The sequence below is a fragment of the Barbus barbus genome, assembly GCF_936440315.1.
Source record: "Barbus barbus genome assembly, chromosome: 46".
Taxonomy (NCBI): Eukaryota; Metazoa; Chordata; class Actinopteri; order Cypriniformes; family Cyprinidae; genus Barbus; species Barbus barbus.
Window position 1 is genome coordinate 121,694 of NC_136724.1, and position 21,793 is coordinate 143,486.

Below are 21,793 nucleotides of genomic sequence, written 5' to 3' on the forward strand. Positions count from 1 at the left end.
ACCAATCCTAGAGAGATAAACAACACTTTTGCAGAACATTTTAAAGATCTGTGTCAGCCTATGGATAGTATAGATATGGTTGAGTGTTCTAAATTTCTACATGACATTGATCTACCACAATTAACGCAAAGTGAAGCTCAGCAAATGAGCCAACCTATAACACTTGAGGAGCTGTATGCAGCATTGAAAATGGCTAAGAAGTGGAAATCACCTGGGCCAGAAATAATGTTACATTTTTGGGATATATTAGGACCAATTAGGCATGCTGCAATAAACATGGCAATCCAAAATGGTCATTTTGAAAAACAAATGAATACAGCTCTAATATCTTTAATTCCAAAAAAAAAAAAAAGACTAATTTTAATCAAATCACTAATCAAATTTTAGACCAATTTCATTAATAAACTTATTGTCTTAGCTCTATGTCTTGAAAAATATATTTGTAAATTAGTTCACAGTGATCAGTCTGGCTTTATTACACATCGTTCGGCTGCAGACAATATACGTTGGTTGCTACAAATAGTTAATGAAAGTAAAGACAAAAATTCCCCTTGTGCAGTTTTATCCTTAGATGCGGATAAAGCTTTTGATAGATTAAACTGGGATTATTTATGGAGGGTGCTAGATAAATTTGGGTTTGACGAGAAATTAGTATGGTACAAATAATTTATACTAATCCATCAGCAATTATAGCAGCAAATGGCTCACACTCCCAATCATTTGATATCTTGAGAGGAACAAGGCAGGGATGCCCCCTCTCACCAATGTTAATTGCATTATCCCTCGAGCCTTTAGCTCCAAAAATAAGACAAGACAGAATCTGTTCCATCTCAATTAAGGGTACCCAGCATGCAATATCTCTCTATGCAGATAACATTTTATTGTATTTTTCAGATTTTGGCACAATCCAAAACATACTTGAAACATTTAATTGTTTTGGGAAATTTTCTGGATATAGGATCAATTTGTCTAAATCATCTCTTCTACCATTAAACAAAAAATCTGAGAGTATCCAGATAACAACAGCTATCCCAATCACGAATCAGATGACTTACCTAGAGATTTTTATTCAATCTTCTCTAAAATAAATTGTACATATAAATTAGGGATTTTTATTCAATACTCATGGTACGAGCGGGTAAGCATTACCAGTAGTTGAACGAAAAACATATTCGGAAGGTTCTTGCCGTGTTCGATGAGAGTTCAATACTCGCAGAATTGGACGGATAAGCTTTGCTGGTAGTCGGACGGAAAAGGCAAGATTTGCTCGACCGTAAGGCTCTCGCAGCATCTGACGGGAGTTCAATACTCACTGCATCAGATGGTTAAGCCTCGCCAGTAGATAGACTGAAAAGGCCAAGATTTGCTTGACCGGAAGCCGTTGTCGCGTTCGAAGGGAGTTCAATACTCGCTGCATCGAATGGATAAGCTTAGCTGGTAGTCGGGCGGAAAAGGCAAAGGTTTGCTCAGCCGGGAGGCTCTCACCGGCATTCGACATGAATTCAATAAATCACAGCGTCGGATGGGTGAGCCTCACCGGTAGTCGACAGAGAAACGTATTTGCTCCACCGGGACCGCTCTTGGAGCATCTGATGGGGAGTTCAATACTCAGGATAATTTGAGTCGGCTAAAAGGGGAAGACGCTATGAGGATTACTTGCGCAAATGTAGACAAATCCAATGAGCTGCTTCTGATAACGCATCGAAAATCTTGGTGCTGCTTGCGTCCGAAAGTTAAGCATACGACAGAAAAGGATTTCCTGTGCTAGCGTAGCCAAAATAAATGCCATGAATCTGGATGGACAGGCATGGCTTTTTTTAAGCGGAGGTGATGTCGACTTTTGACAGCCAGGTGCTGAAACCCATGATTTTATAAAATGGATTGCATGATCAATGTCCTACTATTGTGAGAGCATTCGTCGAGAGGAAATCGAGGTGTTTATGCTTGAAACGGGGAGTTATGCAGAATTGACAGATCGATTAGAAGGCATTTCTTACCCTGGAAATTTTCCTAGCAGCCACTCCAATGGGCTAATGCTGAGAAGGCGGTCATTAAAAAGGGCTGATCATGAACCCTCGTTTAATTGCGCCACCTATAGGGGGAAAGCTGAACAGATTATATCGGTGAAACGGCTGAACGTAATGAAAAACTCAGAAAAATGGCAACTTTTGATGTCCACGTTCAATGATTTACGATTGTTCCAGCATTTCTATCATAAAGAAATGGCCTAAATATTAAAGATTAAGACATTTGAATTAAGAGTTGTTTAGCCGAATGAAGATTAGATCGCACAGTGACAAGTAGACGATTGTTGGGCTATTAGAGTCCTCTGTAGGCTTTGATGTAATGCGTATGCATGTTGTATTGTTTGATACATTTTATTAAGTTTGTTCAACGGAACTATACGTTATTTACTTTTGATAATTTATTCGAAACGATTATGGCCTATTGTGGCGTGCAATGCATCTGTTACCCAATTGCTCGTTAGTGATGGCCTTGGATGAGAGGTCTATGCCTGCACCTGCCGGGATCCGTGCTCAGATGTTGTAAGCCACTAGCGGTGGCTCCGAGGCTACAGCATTTGGTGGGACGGGCAGTGATGTTGCTGTAAAAGATGATATTGTGACTTAAAATGAAGTAGAGAGCTGAGAAGGAGAGGAGCAGGGGCCTGAATTTCCAGCAAGGGCAGCCTCAAACGTAATATCGGCCTCTGGGGCTTGAGGTGGGAAACTGATGGAAGCGAAAGAGAAAAGGGAGTAAAAGAAAGATGTGTGGGTCTGTTGCGAGCGGAGGCAGCCTCGAGCTTGCTTCGCCTGCTGTTAGCGGGATGTGCTGGAATGTCCAGGTAGCCTGCAGTGTTGCTGACTTAGCCATTTTGCTGCTAGATTAGCCACTTCTTGGACTACCCTAGCAACTAGTTTTTCAAGCTACTTGCAATGAATGTACCAGCCTTTTTTTTGGCATGCATTTTTCTTTTAACCACGCAACAGCAAGAAAAGTATTGAAACAGCTAGCCAGCCAAGCGGCACGTTGGCTGGTAACGTTAGACACTTTGGTAGAGGTGTCTAGCAGTACGTGCTTCACGTATGTATTAAGTTGCGCTTGTTAAATAATTGTTTATTTATGATGCGCCTTCATTTTTGGTTTGTACCTATGATTGTTTATCTGTTGGTCCACTGTGACCAACAGCGAAACTTCCTCTTCCCCTGTTGATCTTATCCATAAAACAAATTAATCTTATCCATCTTATCTATCCATTTATTGAAATGCAATTTGTAGACTAAATACGGGTAAAAAATGCTGGTGACAAATGCAGAAAGTTTGAGTAATTCCAGTGTGTATTCTAGGCACTTTGCATCATGGTAACAAAGACGTTAACATCCAGTGATATCGCGACGCCCTTTAACAACTTTTAGCAATTAATTACCTGCCATTAGCGTTTTTAGCTGAAAATTATTTGGCAACATTGGTGGTCTGCGCCGCTAGCGGGAGCAGCCTCACGCTAGCATCTGTAAACAGAAGCAAGAGGCCCGGTTGCGTACAGCGCTGTGGTCGGGAGACCCGCAGTGAAGGCTGAGCCGAAGCAAGAAGTGAGTGAGGCTTTGCTGCGGTGAGAACTGGGGCACGGCCCAGACTTGTTGAAGGCCTTCTGCTGCGATCCGGGAAGTCGTGGCCTAATGGTTAAAGAGTCGGACTTGTAATCCAAAGGTTGTGGGTTCGAGTCTCCGGCCGGCAGGGATTGTAGGTGGGGGGAGTGAATGTCCAGCGCTCTCTCCACCCTCGATATCACGACTGAGGTGCCCTTGAGCAAGGCACCGAACCCCCAACTGCTCCCCGGGCGCTGCAGCATAAATGGCTGCCCACTGCTCCGGGTGTGTGTTCACGGTGTGTGTGTGTTCACTGCTGTGTGTGTGCACGTTGGATGGGTTAAATGCAGAGCACGAATTCCGAGTATGTGTCACCATACTTGGCTGAATGTCACTTCACTTCTGCTGCGATCCAACGCTCGCGGAGACGACGGTGGTGTCGAACGAGGCGAGTTCGGAGCTTTTGTCGATCTATTGGAGTGGATTTAGGAGTGTGGTTGACTGGTTTGCGCGGTGAAGAATGGAACGTGCAAATTCGCTTTGCAAATCCTCCACGAGGACGGTGTGTTGGAATTAATCAACGTTTGCCTTAGGCTTAAATACGAACCACTTTCCGATCGGAGGGATTGTTGGCACGGATGATATTGTTGCATCCGAATGATAAAAGGATGGAAGCGATGCCAGTGGAGGCAAGGTTAAGCCTGAGGATCGAGCAGAGAGCAGCGGCTGCGGCAAAGCCTGGAGCTCGGTGGCCGTGTCTGGTGGAGAAAGATCGATCATTGGGTCGGCAGTTTGGCTGGCGTATCCGAAAAATCCTCAGTATAGGCCTAGGTCTCGTTGTTTGGACAGGACGAGTTGGGTCAGTGATATAATGATAAAAAGTGCAAACCGAATGCTGATTAACCGTCGAATGAATAGAGGTATGTCAGCTGTATTTATGTCAGTGCATTGAATAACTTGAGTGCGAACCTCCTCTGTTAATTAGGTTAAGTACCTGCTCCTCCCGAACTTTGTTAATAAAACATCATATTTTGAAGAAGTAAATGTATACAATTGTATATGACCCTGCAAAAACAATAAAAAATTTATCCCAAAAAAAAAAGAATATATTCAACTATCACACTAAATAAATTGAGATTCACTTGTAAGTGCAGTTAAACCGTTTATTAGGAACAAACAAATAAACAACACAAAAGTCAAGATGTCATGGGTGCAATATCCAAAACAGTGGCAGGAAATCGGAACGCAGGAGAATGGGAGACAGCAGAAACTGCACGAGAAAATAAATGGACGTGAGCAACACAATGATCGGACAAAGACAGAGCAAACATGGTGACAGTATATATACAGGCTACATTACCAGTCAAAAGTTTTTAAACGGTAAGATTCGTAATTTTTAAAGAAGTCTCATCTGCTCACCAAGCCTGCATTTATTTGCTCCAAAGTACAGCAAAAACAGCAACATTTTGAAATATTTTTACTATTCAAAATAATGGTTTTCTATTTAAATATATTATAAAATATAATTTATTCCTGTGACTTCATAGCTAAATTTTTAGCATCATTACGCCAGTCTTCAGTGTAACATGATTCTTCAGAAATCATTCTAATATTCTGATTTGCTGCTCAAAAACATTTACTATTATTATTATTATTAAAAACAGCTGAGTAGATTTTTTACAGGTTTCTTTCAGTGAAGTATTTATCTTCACTTTTGATCCATTTAAAGCATCCTTGCTAAATAAAATTATTCATTTCTATAATTTCTTAATCCCCCCACTAAAATAAATAAGTGAGCATGTTGTTAGGCCTTTTGTCAAGTGTCTGAGTTCCTGTTTGTCCATATTTGGTTTAGTTCCTGGGGGCTGTTCCATAAACCAAGATTAGAGTATAAACCAGGCTTATTTCGGTTAGTCAGGCTTATTTTTGGTAGATTCGGTTTCATAAATCAAACTTAAAAAAGTTCAAACTCAGTTACCCCGGCAACTTATGCTGGCAAACTAACCTGGTCCGGAGCAGGCTAACTGTCAGGCTCAGCTGAGCTCCTCTAACTCTGACCAATAGGAACGCATCGATATTACCACTGACTCTCTCACATACAGTCAGTTTAATTTATTATTGGTCCAAAAATAAAAGTATACAGAAAATACACCTTAAATAATCAAATAAATAAAACATAGGCTACAACCAACTGTATTTAATGTATTGTGCCCAAAATGTAGGCGAATGACATTTTAACATAGTTAAATCAGAAGTTGATCAGAAGTTTCTAGCCATGCAGCCTTTCTCTCTGAATTTATGACAGCTGTACCTTTTATGGTTATTAGAACATTAAAACATTACAATCTAAAATATCTCTTTAAAGCATAAAAACACAATCAAAAGTTAAAATCACTGAATTAAAAATGTAAATTTATAATAGAAATCAGAGTACATTTTAACTGATAAGAGGAACACACATTTAACTCATTTGAGCTAGTGATTAACAGTTGCTAGTGATTAACAGTTATCATAAAAATACACTTATATGTAGTAAAATTCTATGTGTCACATTTAATGTCCAACAACAAATATTTTAGCAGAATGTATATTTTATTCAGAATTCTTGCGCTAGTATTCTATTCTGCTCTGTCTGTGTAGCGCGCATGTGCGCCGCAGCGCTCGTTCTCTCGCATAAGCCTCGCCCACTCCTGACAGCAAAATGGATATATTTGCATGGCTTTCTGACATTTACAGATGTAAAAAATATACCTGTGACGTATCAGTTATGCACTGAGGAAAACACAATGGCTGTGTCCAAATTCAGGGTCTGCATCCTTCGGAGTACTCATTTGAAGGATGTTACGTCACAGCGCCGCGACAAAGGCTGTCCAAATTCGTAGGATCCTTCAAATGCGGCCCACAAATACGTCCTCCTTTTCCCCGAATTGGAAGGATGGGTGTGGTGGATCCTTTCCCGTCCTACCTATCCCATAATTCTTTTCGGCAGAGCGTAATGGCAGACGAAGCGAGCGGTAGCGGAGTGGGAGAGGAGTTTCTCTGACAATACAAGCTAAAGTTTATGCTTCGGCTCAATGAATTTGTAGGAGAAATTAGTAGAATACTTAAAAACAAATAAAAATAGGCTATAATGGCTTACCTGGATGTGACTGTCTTGTAGTCTGATATAAAAAACTCTCCGACAACGAGCAAAGAAAGTATTTAATTTATTTAATTGCTTTATTTATTTATTATTAAAATGAGGAGAATAACTCTTTGTTTGTCCATTTTCCCGCTTCTTGCTTGGCGCTGTCACGGTTGCTAGGCGACAGGATATGAGCAACGGGTAAGGGAGGGAACTGAAAGAAGGGTAGGCTGTCCAAATTCACAAACACGACTTCCGGGTTTTGCGGACGTCGGAGGATCCCTCCTCCTTCAACCGGGTAGGAAGGATCCTAAGGAGGATGCAGACCCTGAATTTGGACACAGCCAATGTTTCAAATGCGTTAAACAGCACAAATATTCGCTGTTTGCTATGGTGGATCGGTTTGATCCATGATCGACATTAAGGGCTGCTTCAGAATAAGCGTGTACGTCACATTATCCTGACTCACTGAACCTGGATAGCATTAGTCAGATTGCGTGAACTTGAATTGTCGTTTATGGAACCGCTTTAGTCCCGATTGATTTGTTAGGTTATTTCAAGTCAGGTTTTGGACTTTAATCCCCGCTTTTCTTAGCGTCTTTTATGAACAGCCCCCTGCTCTCATTAGTTAATCTTCATTCATTCTGATCACCTGTGTTAATTTATAGTCTCATTTGCTCCTTTTGTTTGCCTGTCTTTATAAGCCTTCCGTTTCTGTCTATTCTTCGTCCTGGATTAATGTTTTCAAATAGAAATTGTGTGTTGATGTTTATTAAAGACTCCTTTTCGTCTACTCCTTTGTCGTGCGCTGATTGCTACAACCACGACCTGTTACACCTATCAGGAGCAACTATATTATTACATTAGCAATCACTAATATTGCCCAGATTATTTTATATCATAGATGCAAACATGCATTGTATGTATTATCATACAGTACAAAAAGGACATTCTATATCTGAGAAACAAATTAAATTATTATTGTTAAGCACGTTTGAACATATATTTGGAGACAGAGTATTTCACAGCAATGATTGGTCTAAACAGTCGTAGACATTACTTTTATTTTGTCAAAACAATTTTATATAGTATTGTTTATAGAATATAAAACTATCCTCACGCTGTACAACATTTAGATGCAATGAAAGGTTGCCTATCACATTTCAAAATGTTGCACTCGATTTAACTCATTTTAGCCTGGAATAGTTGGAAAAGTCCAACTAGTAAATGCGTTCAAGCAAATAAGAAACATTACTTATTTGGCATGAAAGATCTCCTCTCCAGCTGTGATCACATTCTGTTTGTGAGGTAAATAAAGCTTATTCCTCTCAGCCCGTCTTCTGAGGTAAATACAAGGCTTATTCCTCTCAGCGTCTTCTTCCAAAAACAAAAAGTATCCAAGATGAACATGTTACTGCTTTGTTTACGGTGATGTGGGCATTTATATGTCATGCGTCTCACGTGGAGATATGTAATATCAATAGCGCGAACAGCGCGTAGACAGGATCACATTAGAGATAATGAAGATCAGATGGGAAAAACTGGACATGTCGTTGGTTTCATAAGGATTACTTTATCACAGAATATTTATTTTTGGTAAGAGTTACTTAATTTGAGAGTAGACATGTCAAGCTTTCAATAGATATAGATATAGATATATTTCAGTTCATTTTAGTGACGCGTTTCTAAAAGCAGTTTGCGGAGGCAGTGAAGACTGAGAGAGCACCCTGTTTGTTTTCTTTATTTTACAAATATTTTGTTGATATGGCAAGTATACACAAATAAAAGTAGACCCTTTACAGATTCAAGTGATGTATTACTTTTATGTGTCCAATCAAAAGTGACAGATCATTTTAAGTTCTTTTCTCTTTCATCTGGAAGTTCTTTTCTTTGTCATCTTCCGCCAGTGCCTTTGCCGACCCCAGGTGGTTAACACACCTGATTCATTAGCTCGTTAGGAGGGAGATCCATGAACTGAACAGAGGGCGTCATATAGGAGAGACATACAAAATGTGCAGAGCAGTGGTACCCCAGGACTGGAATTGAGAACCACTGCATTAGAGCATGTAGCAAGATCGGCTCATTAAATTGATTTTGTCTACTAGCATAGACCACAGAAACCAAATTCATGAAATTTGTTCACAAAAGTTTTACTAACCAAACACTGGCACACAACTAGTCTAAACAAACATACACTCACTCATACAAACATAGGGAAAAGGTGGGGAAATACAAATGAATGAATGAAACCGTTAGAAACCAGAGCATGAACCATCAGCATCTTTCGAACAAAGGGGTCTATCACATATACTAAACCTCTCTTTTGTTTAGTTAAATGTACGATACTTCAATTGCCTTGCCTGTTGAACAAGCGTCTGGATGCAGTTTTGGATGAATGTCTTGATGGTTTGATGCAGTTGCGATCATATTCTTCCGGGTTGAAGAATGACAACTTCAGAGATATTATTCTGACTCAGTTGTGGTCCGGAGAGTTCTCTCCCATGGCATCACAGTCAGACAGGATGTATAACTGCAGTAAGAGCAGAAGAAGAGATAAGAGCGTGAGGTCACTCCGACAGTGCCCTTTAACTTCTGTAGAGGTCACACCTCCAGAAGCTAATGGTAACTTAAACTTTCGGAGGGAAAGTTTATGATCCTTTGTTTTCGAAAATGGTATATTGCATGCATAACTGGATTGGTGTTGATGCAAAGACTATTAAAGATTCTTATAATACTAATATGTTGCATAGGTATCAACATATACACTATCATTTAGATCAGTAAAATAAGAATTCAGATAATTAATAGATAAGTGTTGATCCATTACTTTTGAGATGCTCTTGTGCTAACATATTCAATCTTTGCCAACTGTGACGATGCAGCATTTTGTTTTGATTTTCAATTGTCAAAATGGTTTATCTTAAATCTCAAATGGCATGTTCGATATAAAGGAATAGGGAGTGTTTCTCATGTTCCTAAAAAGAAGATGAGTTGGCAACCTTACTATAGATGTTGTGAAGATTCATTCTCATATTAATATAGCTTTATGTTAATTATTGATTTTAATTAAGTTATTGACTTGACCCTGGTAAGAGTTTCTTGATTATATCTGGTTTAAAAAGTGTTAGTTTTAAAAGCGTAGTAAATCCTGTTCTTTTTCTGGTTTGCCCTACAGTGCTGTCCACACTAATGCTAGCTGTGCGAAAGTACAAGATATTACGACAGGAGAAAATGGCAACACAAGAGTTGGAAACAGTGGAGTTCTCTCAGAAAATCTTGAGTTTTGTCATCCCAGAGACAGAGTCCAGCCAAACAGTTCCTCTCCGGCACCCACATCGGCGAGAGCGCAAGCTCTGTCGGGAGGAGATTACCACAAGTATCCGCATGTCTTTGCGTCACTCTCACATCATTGGACCAGAAGACACAGTCTTTCAACAGTTTATGATGGACCGGCTGGCTGAGGCAGATGAAGACCCATACGTTCCACCCTTTGACTGTCTGCACACATTTGCCTTTGAAGGGACAGGGTCTGTCACAGGCTCACTCAGCTCACTGGAGTCTTCCACATTTGATCCCTGCATGAGTCAAACTCGTGATGCGGGGCAGCATCTCCTGCGGCTGTCACCCTGGCTAGGAGCAGCAGCTGACGAGACCTCATTCTGACCTGAGGATAACAAAAGGATTCTAACATGGCTTTTTCCCCTACCAATACTGTACTAATGAAACTGAACTTTTAACGGTCAAAGCAAAATAGGTTCTTGAACCCTATTTGTCTTTTGCTACTACTACTTCTAAAACTTTTTGAGAATCAGAGAATATATATTGCAGAGCCCCTAAAGTTGGAATGATGGCCCTATATTGCACCAACATTCATCTTTGGGCAGCGGTATTATAGTTATTAACAAAAATATAAATTTGATTACTATGAACCTGTGTGAGATATGAGGTTTTACCTCTGATTCCTTGATCTCCTGAATGATTTGGTGATATACAGTTCCATTTCTATGTATAAAATTTTTGACCATTTTAAATGTTCTCTCTCTTTTCCACCTAGTTCATACAGAATAACAATAAGAACAACACCATGTCCTAACTACACATGACATGACACGCACAATTACATCAAAAAGTATTAAGTTGCAAATTACAAATACAAGCTCATCAAATGTATTTAATTAAAATGCAAAAACACTGGTGTGAGAAATGTATTTAATTAAAATACAAGCAATTTGTAATTTGAAAATACAAAAATAAAATAAATATTTACAAGTAATCAAGTGCAAGAAACCGTGCCATAACATTTAGATACACATATAAGGGAAAGATAAATGCTTTCCCCTCCTTGAACATACTTATTTATAAACAACACACTTTTTAACCCTAACACTACACAATATATACAATATATTGATCCATATTTCTTCTAATTTCTGTTTACTTGAATACCATCAAGCATTTCTCCACTTTTTTTTCATGCTTCTTTATCGCTCTTTTATCGTTGCATGTAAAAAATTAAGCAGTCCTGCAAAACTGCTTTGTCATACCACCTAATCCTATTCAAGAGAATGGCTCCAGTTATTTCACTGTCAACAGTAAAGATTAACTCCTGAAAATGTTGATATTTAGCTGTTAAAGGGCTCTATGTAAAACACAGAAACCCTTGTTATTAGCGACACCGGTGGCCGTTAAGTGAGCTGTGGTCAGTAACTCATTGCTCATGCTCTTGTACACACTCCATAGTAATGCCAGCGACCAACGGCCAGTGAGATTCACCGACATCATGTCGACAGATGAGGTTCATTAAAATTACACTGCAATGACAGTTTCCCTTGGATATTCCCAGCAAAGCCACCCTGAGTCACATAATTATTAGTCTACAGGCTTTAATTTTTTTAATTTTCGTTACATGCTGTTCAGACATTAGCAATAATATTTATTTTAACTTAATATTTGAAAAATTCCAGTTTGTCTATAGAAACAAGTAGCTAACTTTTGCCAAGCAAGCTAACGTCACTTGTCAGCTAGCAATTAAAGTTCTAGAGCAACATTTTCTTCTGTCCTGTAATAACATGCAGTGAGCAATATCTGATTTTGCTGATATACTGGTATATATATATTTTAATAAACATTTACATACTACATAATACATACCCAAAAATGGAAATTCTGTCATTAATTACTCACCCTTATGTCATTTTATACCTGTAAGACCTTCTTTCATCTTTGATGAAATCCGAGAGCATTTCCTTCATAGGCACCAATGCAAATTACACATTCCCAGCCCAGAATGGTAGGAAAGACATTGTTAAAGTACTCCATGTGACACTCCATGTGACTTCAGTGGTTTAACCTCAGTTCGATTAACTTGAGTGCTTTGTTTGCACAATAAAACAATTTACAACTTTATGAAAATATTGCTCTGCATTGTGTTCACAAAAGCATTAAAACACATTTGTGTTGTGTTCATGCCATAGAAGACTTGCGTCAAAACATCGCACGTGAGTGTTCACTAGAGTACCACAACACGTGTTTGAAAAATATATTTGGAAATAAAGTGGTAAATTGTTTTTTTGGGCACTTGTGTGATATACTTAATGACGTGGATTACTTGATGGCTTTCCTACCGTTCTGGACCTTGAATGTGTAAGTTGCATGACTGACTGTAGAGGGACAGAAAGATCTCAACAAAAATATCTTAATTTATGTTCCAAAGATAAACGAAGATCTTACAGGAGTGGAGTGACTCAAGGGTGAGTATTAACAACAGATCTTTTTATTTTTTATTTGTTTTTATTTTTTGGGGGGAAGGGGGAGTGAACTAACCCGGATCCAAGAGGACATGATTCACTTGCATCTAGCCAAAAACTATGATAGGCTATATTTGCCCATACTATTAACACAGGTGAAGAAATAGCTTATTTGCTAGGTATGTTTACTCATACGAGGAATTTGTTATGGTGACAGAGGCTTCCACAACACAAAAATAATGACAGTGACAAGTAATAAGTAAATAGGAAATAATAATATACAATTTTTTTAAAAACCACAATATACAAAATAAAAATTATATGGTATTTGTGTGTACAGGTGTGTTATGTACAAATGCAAGGAAATGTAAATAAGAAACTTGGTACGTTAAATAAATGCATGTGTAAATAGTGTTTTTTGTGTGTTTGAAGAAAGATATTGTATTATTTGAGATAAAAAGAACTAGGCCTACTCGATTATGTATTTTGAGTATTTCAAATACAAAATACTGTCTCCCAAAGTATTTAATTACACATTACTTTTGTTTTCTTTTAGTCCAGCAAAATACAAAATTACAAAATACATATTTAGTTATTAAATATGCATTTCAAATACATTTAATGTATGATGACACGATTCCAGCGAAAAGCAATTTGTCTGTCCACACCAAATGTGATGCGACACCACAACGCGACAGAATCAATCAAATATCACAGCCAATCAAAAGCATGTATGGGTGGGCTCTCTCTGGAAGTGCACTGCACTCTCAACGAAATGGACAAGTTTATATCTAATTCATAAATATTAAACCTTTTTAACATTATTAAATGTACAAACTGAGTGACTGATAATATCTTTGTTATGGAATGCACTCGGTTCAACTGAGTTCACAGTTTTAAGGTATATATTTGCTTTAATTTATTTTCAAGATCTAAGGTAAACTATCTATTGTTGCTTTCAGTATGGCTATAAGGTCACACTAAATAATATTTAAACTCATATTAGGCACGTTTAACTTTGAATAAAGTACATAATCACCTGATTATCTACTATCATATAGTTTGTATGTTGTTTTCCAGCCGCTACGTTGTCGAAATTGAAACCGTTTCTAAATTAGAACTTTTGCGTGTCGCTGTCACGGCGAGTTAGGACAAAAACTCTGATAACATGGAAAAGCATCACATCGCATGTAGTTAGGACACGGTGTTAGAATAAGAATAAGAATATATTTTGGGTGTGGCCAATGATCATATCTAACATACTACCAAACACAAAACCAAATATAAATTTAAATTTAAAATAAATAAATAAATAAATAAATCCAAGCCAAACAAATCACACTCACACACTTCTATCACTATCCAATAATGAAAAGACTTGAGTTTAAAAGCCCTCTACAATGTATAATAGTAGGCTACTTAGGCTAATTGCTTAATTAGGCTACTGGATACAGCACTGAAATTAACTCTGAAGAAGTCACTGAAAAAGACCATAAAACACATACTAAACATTAGTTTACAAGACTTTTGAATGCTGGATTTTGTAGACTAGAGCTACAAATCATCAATATATTTAACTATTTCAGAAACTTTATGTTAGAAAGGCTGTATGTGAGGGAGTGTCAGTGGTCATAAATATTAATGTGTTTCACACAAATCCTAAAGTTACATATAAATGTTGATATTTAGAAAAAACTTAAATGAAAAAACTGAGAAGAGCATAGCCATTACACAAAACATAACAAATAACATTAAAGTGTGAAGATGAAGTGGGGGTGGGGATGTGCTTTGTGATGTGTATAATTAGGTTCAGTTTGTTATGTATTTGTCATCATTAGACATGCCTGGGCTGCAGCTTGTGGGTGGCATGCGTGCATTTGTTTATCATGTTGACATAGACAGCACTTACATGCAACACAGAACACAAAGTTCTACTCTGTTGCTCTCTTGCTCTCCATCTCTCTCGCTAAATGAGTCCAGAACAGTTTTGGCGGGGGTTATGTTAGGGGATAAAATATACAGGTTCACCAGCACCGATATTACAAACCCCTAAGCACATGTGCAGTTGCGCCTCTGATGACATACCACCAGACAACATGTCTCATTTCATCTCAACATCCTGACAACATTGCAATGGCAACCGGGAAGCCAGATTCAAGCAGCTGGAGAAGATGACATCTGACAAATCTCTTTGTTTCTCATCAGTTACATTAAAAGGATTTCAATGACTGCACCAGACTGGTCAAGTAACATTAGCCATAGCCTATTTTAATTACTTTTGCTAATATTTATGCCTCTTTCATGATTTAATACCTTTCCTTGAGCATCTGAAATGTCTGCTAGCAAGTAAGATAGGCAAGGCAGGTTTATTTATATAGCACATTTCATACACAGTGGTAATTCAAAGTGCTTTACATAAAAGAAAATGAAATAGTCATTAAAAATAATAATCACAGCCATAAAAACAGGGAATTATAAATAATAATAAAAAAACAAGGGATTTTAAATGATATAGAAACTGATTTAAAATTTATTTAAAACAGTTAATAATGGAAAGTGATTATGCATAAAATACAGTGCAGTCAGTTGGGACATAGTACAGTGCTCATTCAACAAATGAACAGCTAAACAGATGAGTTTTGAGTTTGGATTTAAATGTGGCTAATGTTTTAGCACATCTGATCTCTTCTGGAAGCTAGTTCCAACTGCGGGCGGCATAATAGCTAAAAGAGGACTCCCCTTATTTTGTGTGAACCCTTGGTATTTCTAACTGACTTGATCCTAATGATCTGAGTGGTCTGTTAGGTTTATATTCAGTGAGCATATCTGCAATGTATTTAGGCCCTAGGCCATTGAGTGACTTATTAACAAGTAAAAGTACTTTAAAATCAATCCTAAATGTAACTGGAAGCCAGTGTAAAGACCTGAGGACTGGGGTGATATGCTCCGATGTTCTGGTTCTAGTCATAATCCTGGCAGCAGCGTTCTGGATGAGCTGCAGCTGTCTAATGGTCTTCTTGGGAAGGCCGGTGAGGAGACCATTACAATAATCCACCCTGCTGGTGATAAAGGCATGAACAAGTTTATCCAAGTCTTGACTGGAAACAAAACATCTAATTCTTGCAATGTTTTTGAGATGATAGTATGCTGATTTAGTTACTGCTTTGACATGACTACTAAAACTAAGGTCTGTCTCCAGAATCACCCCAAGATTTTTGACTTGATTTTTAGTTATTTGACCCCTATAGTCAAGGTATGCATTCATCTTGAGAACTTCATCTTTGTTTCCAATTGCAATGACTTCAGTTTTCTCCTTGTTTAACTGAAGAATATTTTGGCACATCCAACTGTTAATTTCATCAATGCATTGGCAGAGGGAGTCAATGGGGCTATAGTCATTTGGAGATAAGGCTAGGTAAATCTGGGTATCATCAGCATAGCTGTGATAGGCAATTTGGTTCTTCCTCATTATCTGACTTAGTGGGAGCATATACAGGCTAAACAAGAGCGGTGCAAGAATTGAGCCTTGTGGGACTCCGCATGTCATGGCCGTCCACTTAGACTTATGCTCTCCTATACTCACATACAAGATAGCATATCCTTAGGTCTTGAATCCTTTCATTCATATAATTATATCTAAAATTATTTTATATTTGAAACATTAATGCCTTTGATAGTGTTTGCCATGTTGCAATTGCCGACTGGCATGGTCATAAGGTCATAAGGGTGCTACGACAAACGTTTGGTCACTTAAGTAACCTGGAACACCTTGATTAACTAGTTCATGTGTCTTTGATTGTGGTTGGAGCTGAAATCTTCAGGATGGTAGGTCTTCAGGAACAGGGTTGGAGACCCCGGGCTTAAGATGTCTGACCATAGAAGAATTAATAAAAAAAAAAGAAAGAAAAAAAAAGCCAACTTGTTCAATTTTTTTTTTTCTTTTTTCGGTTGCCACAACAAAATGTTGGTGATAAAGATAGTGGAGAGTATGATATGATTTAGTAGAAAGATTTGGAGAAAGATTCATAATTCAGCTCACAATTCACATGTGTAGCTAGAGTCTGGATTATTGTCATTGTGGTCTGCTTGCTCACACTGCTGACTCTATAAATGTGGATCTCACTAAATTATGCTGAATATCCTTAGATTTACTTTAGAACTACTAATGAACTACTAATGTAAAAATAACTTTGTTACTATGGCAAGAGATTATCTGTCCCTACTAAAATATAGAATATTATTATATGCAATACAACGGTTAAAAAAAAGAACATGAATGAATGATTTTTTTTTTCAGCTTGAATGTTGAATTCCTGCACAAGAAATATCTCTGACACACCTGTGCTGAATAAAAATTATTTCAAACTTCAGTCTCAGTTTATGTGCATTTGCCTCGTAACTTTTTGTTTTTTCTCTTTCCTGCATGACAAAATGCTACAGCTGGGACTATTTTAAAATCACGCACACATACCGAATTGAGGACTGATGTGTCAGAATGTATTTATATTTATGTGGTGAATCCCTAGCAGCATCTTTCTGTCCGCTGAGATGACACACTCTCCCTCAGGCCTTGCCAAGTCTTGACATTAACATATCTCTTCTGGCAATTGCTCATTCAGAAAATTAAATCTCCCTAAAGACCCGAGGCCTTGAAACATGAAGAGCAATTAAGGAACAAAAATACTCTTCTTTTGAATGTTCTAATATTCCACAGACATACCTATGGCATGACATTTTATCATTTAATTCCCCTGTCCAACTCCAGATATCATGCAATTTTGATGCACTTTAACTGGTATGAAAGATTTTGAGAATGCTAATTTAACTAGTCATAGTTCCATCAACCTATATATATATATATATATATATATATATATATATATATATGAATGTGTGTGTGTGTGTGTGTGTGTGTGTACAAATGAGTTTTGATTAGTTAAGGTTAACATTTGTAATTAAAAGGTATCTATAATATTGAGCTAGATTTAATTCTAATATATAATGATCAAAGTACAATTTGAGATCTTTAATTTCTCCTGATTGAAGTTATTCAAAATACATTTTAGACATGTCCTTGGTGTTGATAGTTACTGATTATCAATTGATTGATTATGTTGACCTCTGTCCTGTTAAGTTCCTTGTTCTGTTGTGTATTTATATGCCCTTAATTTTCCTAGTTCCTTTTTTGGTATTGTCTCTCCCCCGGTTTCACAGACAAGGCTTAAAATGGTCCCAGACTAAACATCCATGTTTGAGCTGTATCAACTGAAAATATCTTGCTCTGACATATCTTAAAATATGTCAATGTATTTTTTCTGTGTCAAGATGCACACCTGTAATGTTTTCTACCAAGGCATTTTTGTAAAAGTTGCTTAAATATATTAATTTAACTAAGGCCTAGTCCTGGTTTAAGCTAAACCCTGTTTGTGAAACCGCGCCTTTATGTTTTTGTGTAAAATTTACTTTGGCTTGTTTTCATTGTCCGTGTTCTTCCTGGAAGTGTTTTGGTTTATCTGTGTTAATAAAGAAGAACTCTGCTTTAAAATCTGCATCTCCTCTTCCTTGCCTGAGCCACCATCAAAATATAATTTGAGGTATTTTGAATTTTTACTTGTCAAATCTTAAGAGATACCTTGAACCTGATTTTGGAATAGGAAAATCTGACTGGGGAGAATTTCAATGTCTGATATTAACATTCTTACTGGTGAAAATTACTTTATAGATATCAGAAATGTGATGCAAATACACAATTGCTTCCATGTAACCAATCCTACCTTTGAAAATGTTGCATTCTCCCATTTTTTTTCCCTAAGAATTGTTTATAATAATATTTCCTGTGTTGTATGGCCATATATAAGGAACAATGGGCCTCAATCATGAAACACGAGCAGAACACATTTTTATGTAAATCGTTCGTAAAGCTTTTCTGACATAAATTTTCAGATTCATGAAAATGTTAATATTTTCAAAACTCTAGTTGGTATACCTGGATTAGCCCCGGGGACATATCCCCAGTGAAGACCTCAACTTAAAATACAATAAATCTAAAAATAAAACAAAATAACTAAAAGTATAATAAAATACCTAACTAGGTAATACTATTATTGTTAGAAATTGCAACAATATAAAAAAGAAATAATACATTTATACATTTACAATTTTAATTAAAACAATAAGTAAACAACAAATAAACAATAATATCCTGGCCAGAGGAGAACTGGCCCCCGACTGAGCCTGGTTTCTCCCAAGGTTTTTTTTCTCCATTCTGTCACAGAGGGAGTTTTGGTTCCTTGCCGCTGTCGCCTCTGGCTTTCTCAGTTGGGGACAGTTAATTTCTAGTGATTATCATCAATTTGATTTCACAGACACTATTTAAACTAAACTGAGCTAGACAATGGCGTCACTAAATTCAATAATAAAATGCCTTTAACTGAAAATTTTGTGTTTAATCTTATTATTATACATTACTGACACTCTATCCTCCAATTTGATACTGTTAAGTGCTTTGTCACACAATACCGGAAGTGGCGCATTTCACGGACAAAAATCCATAAAACACATTATTAGACTATTTTCTAAGGCTGCATGCATGGGCGTAAATCCCGGGGTTGTCCCCCCCAAACAAATTATTTTAAATAATCGCACTCTCTATTGTGAAAAAAATATATATGTATGTATACCTAAAATAAGTAGTAAGTAATAATGTGTAAGTAGAAAAAAAAAAACCCCCGCAGAAAATGCATTTAGAAACAGTTGAGTCCCCCCTCCCCTTCCTCACAGTGGTTTGGCCCACTGCCTGCTTTCCCAGTTCATCTCACCTACTCCACACTCGAGTCAGGTGTGTGGCTGCGGCTCAGTTAATGTTGAACTCCAGTAAGTAGGGTACTTTATTCACTTTAAATAAAGCGATTCTCTTTAATGTAGTTGATGCAGACTCATTCATAAATTAGTTGCGGCAAAAATGCTGATTACTGATGTAATTTTCCATGAATCTGCTATATTAGTGATTAAAATATTACTTATCTAGTTAACGTTAGCTTGTTTACAATAGCTTGTTGCATAGTGCACTGCAACTTATGGGGGTTTTCCACTGACTGGTACCAGCTCGGTTCTGTTCAGTTCGGTTCTGCTCTGTTTCGGACCTACAGTTTTCCACTACAACTGGCTACAGTCGTGTTTAAATTTTATTGTATGTTGATAGCTTGACTGTAAACAACATAAACAATGTAATAAATAGTTTTGAAGAAAAATCTGCTTTGTCATTGAACCTGAGAAAAACTTTGAAAATAACCATAATGACGCAGTCTCCATGCTACAATAATGTTAGAAGCAAAGTTTTTCACTGTGGGGACATATCTTTATAAGTACAATTTGACTGTAGCCTATTGTGTGTGTGTCCTTCAAAAATTGCTCATGAGAAATTTTATATTTATTGTCCCCCCCCCCTACTGTTAAATGAAATTTACGCCCATGGCTGCATGATATATTAAACACATTCAAAAATCATAATTAAGCATAACTGTGAATTCACAAACGCTATGATTTAATTGCGATGCAGTTCTAACACAGTATATGAGCTTTATTTACATGTGTGTAGGTTAAGTAGCCTACGTGCCTCTCACAGCGTCTCTGTTCACAGTAGTTCCACAGAAACTGTTATCATTTACATGTGGAGCGACTCAAACTCCATCTCCGCATGTTGTTGTGAGTTTGGTTTATTATAGCGTTCATCTGGGAACGCAACGTGCGCCATTTAATCAGATTTGTAAGGTAAATCATTTATAAATCTATACAAACACAGGAGAATACATCACGATTTCAAAATAAAATTTCAACTCCTCACTCTGAGTTTACACGTTTGGATGTCCACATATTCATTTAATTACAGTGGCTATAGCATTTCTGTTCGAAAGAAATGGCAAAATATTAAAGATTGAGAGGACATTTGAATTAAATGGTGCTTGGTCAATATTAAACAAGGATTAGATCGCGCAGTAATGTGTAAAAATAATCATCAGGCCGTCGGTGCCCCCTGCAGGCTTTTGTTGTTATGCGTAATGTATGTTAGCTCTATTGTTTTTAATACATTTATGCATTTTAACAGTTTTGTTCAATAAAACCATATGATTTCTTACTTTTGATACTTTATTTGAACTAATTATTATTGCATCATTGCTATTATATATGTATTTTAAGTCATTTTAAAAGCTATTGTTCACTTAAATCTATGTTTATTACCACAAAACGATTTATTATAATTATAGGGCCCTATGAAATCCATTTTATTTTCAAATTCAGTTTTTTCCATTTACATTTTTCTATACTCTGTTTTAATGGTTAGATCAAATTTTATTAATCAAAAAGCCTGTCTAATTAATTGAGTTTTACATTTTTATCTTTACCAAATTCTGTTTTCCATTATTTTCTGGATTCCATTTTAATGGTTCCATTAATTTGTAATAATCAAAAGCATCTCTAATCACTTGATTTTACTTTTTTTTTTAAGAAATACTGCACATTTACATTTTTCACCTAAATAAATTCTGGTAAATAAAATTTCTGGCCAATACTCCTTTAAAAAGTGTTTTTTGATTATAATTGTATTATTAGGCAAGAACACATGGATATGTTGTCATTCTTAGACTAATAATACTGAACTTTGATTTAAGTTATTTGGACTATGAGATGGACACTTGCTTCTTGCACTCTATGTTGCAATTTACTTTTGCTTTTAAAAGGATTTCATAGAAATTTGGATTTCATTTGGTTTAATAAAATATTCTTAAGTAAAATTGTAGATTCTTTGCGGGAAATTAATTGTTTAGATTAATCGATTAATTGATAAATTAGTTTTTTATAAAAATAGATAATTGATAGATTAATCTAAATAAAAATAGTCGTTAGTGGCAGCCCTAGTCACTAATCATTGATATTTACAGCTTACTTCATACATTTACACCTCAGGCGATCACAAGCACCAATGACTGGGTATAACACATTCAAAACATTTACACCAGAGCAGATAATTGCAAACAGAAGCTTAGTTTGTATGTAGGCCTATACAATACAACACCTATAGTTATAAACTTATATGGCTATATTCGCGAACAGAGTATAGCCCTTCACAGTAAAGTTTTGTCAATTTTATTTCATTTTTATAAAACGTAAAAAAAAACATCCTGGCATTGTGAGACATTTAGATGCGGTGAATGAAACTTCATAATGTTTCACTTGATTATACATTTAGTCAAGAATTGTAGTTTGGAAAAATTCTAACTAGTAAAATGTGTACAAATTATGTGACAACTAATACAAGTAGGTTAATAAAAAAAAGA

The 21,793-nt window shown here is 36.7% G+C and overlaps 1 protein-coding gene across 1 annotated transcript in view; it reads left to right on the forward strand.

The window, feature by feature from the left end:
- Window positions 1–10,374, forward strand: part of LOC306864997 (cadherin-7-like) — a gene marked incomplete at both ends in the record, with an annotated part of 35,358 nt that extends 24,984 nt beyond the window's left edge. Inside the window, one exon of the mRNA XM_079409329.1 lies at window positions 9,887–10,374. Within this exon, the coding sequence (XP_079265455.1) occupies window positions 9,887–10,374 (488 nt within the window). The remainder of the gene's footprint in view (window positions 1–9,886) is intronic.
- Between the last annotated feature and the right edge of the window lie 11,419 nt (window positions 10,375–21,793).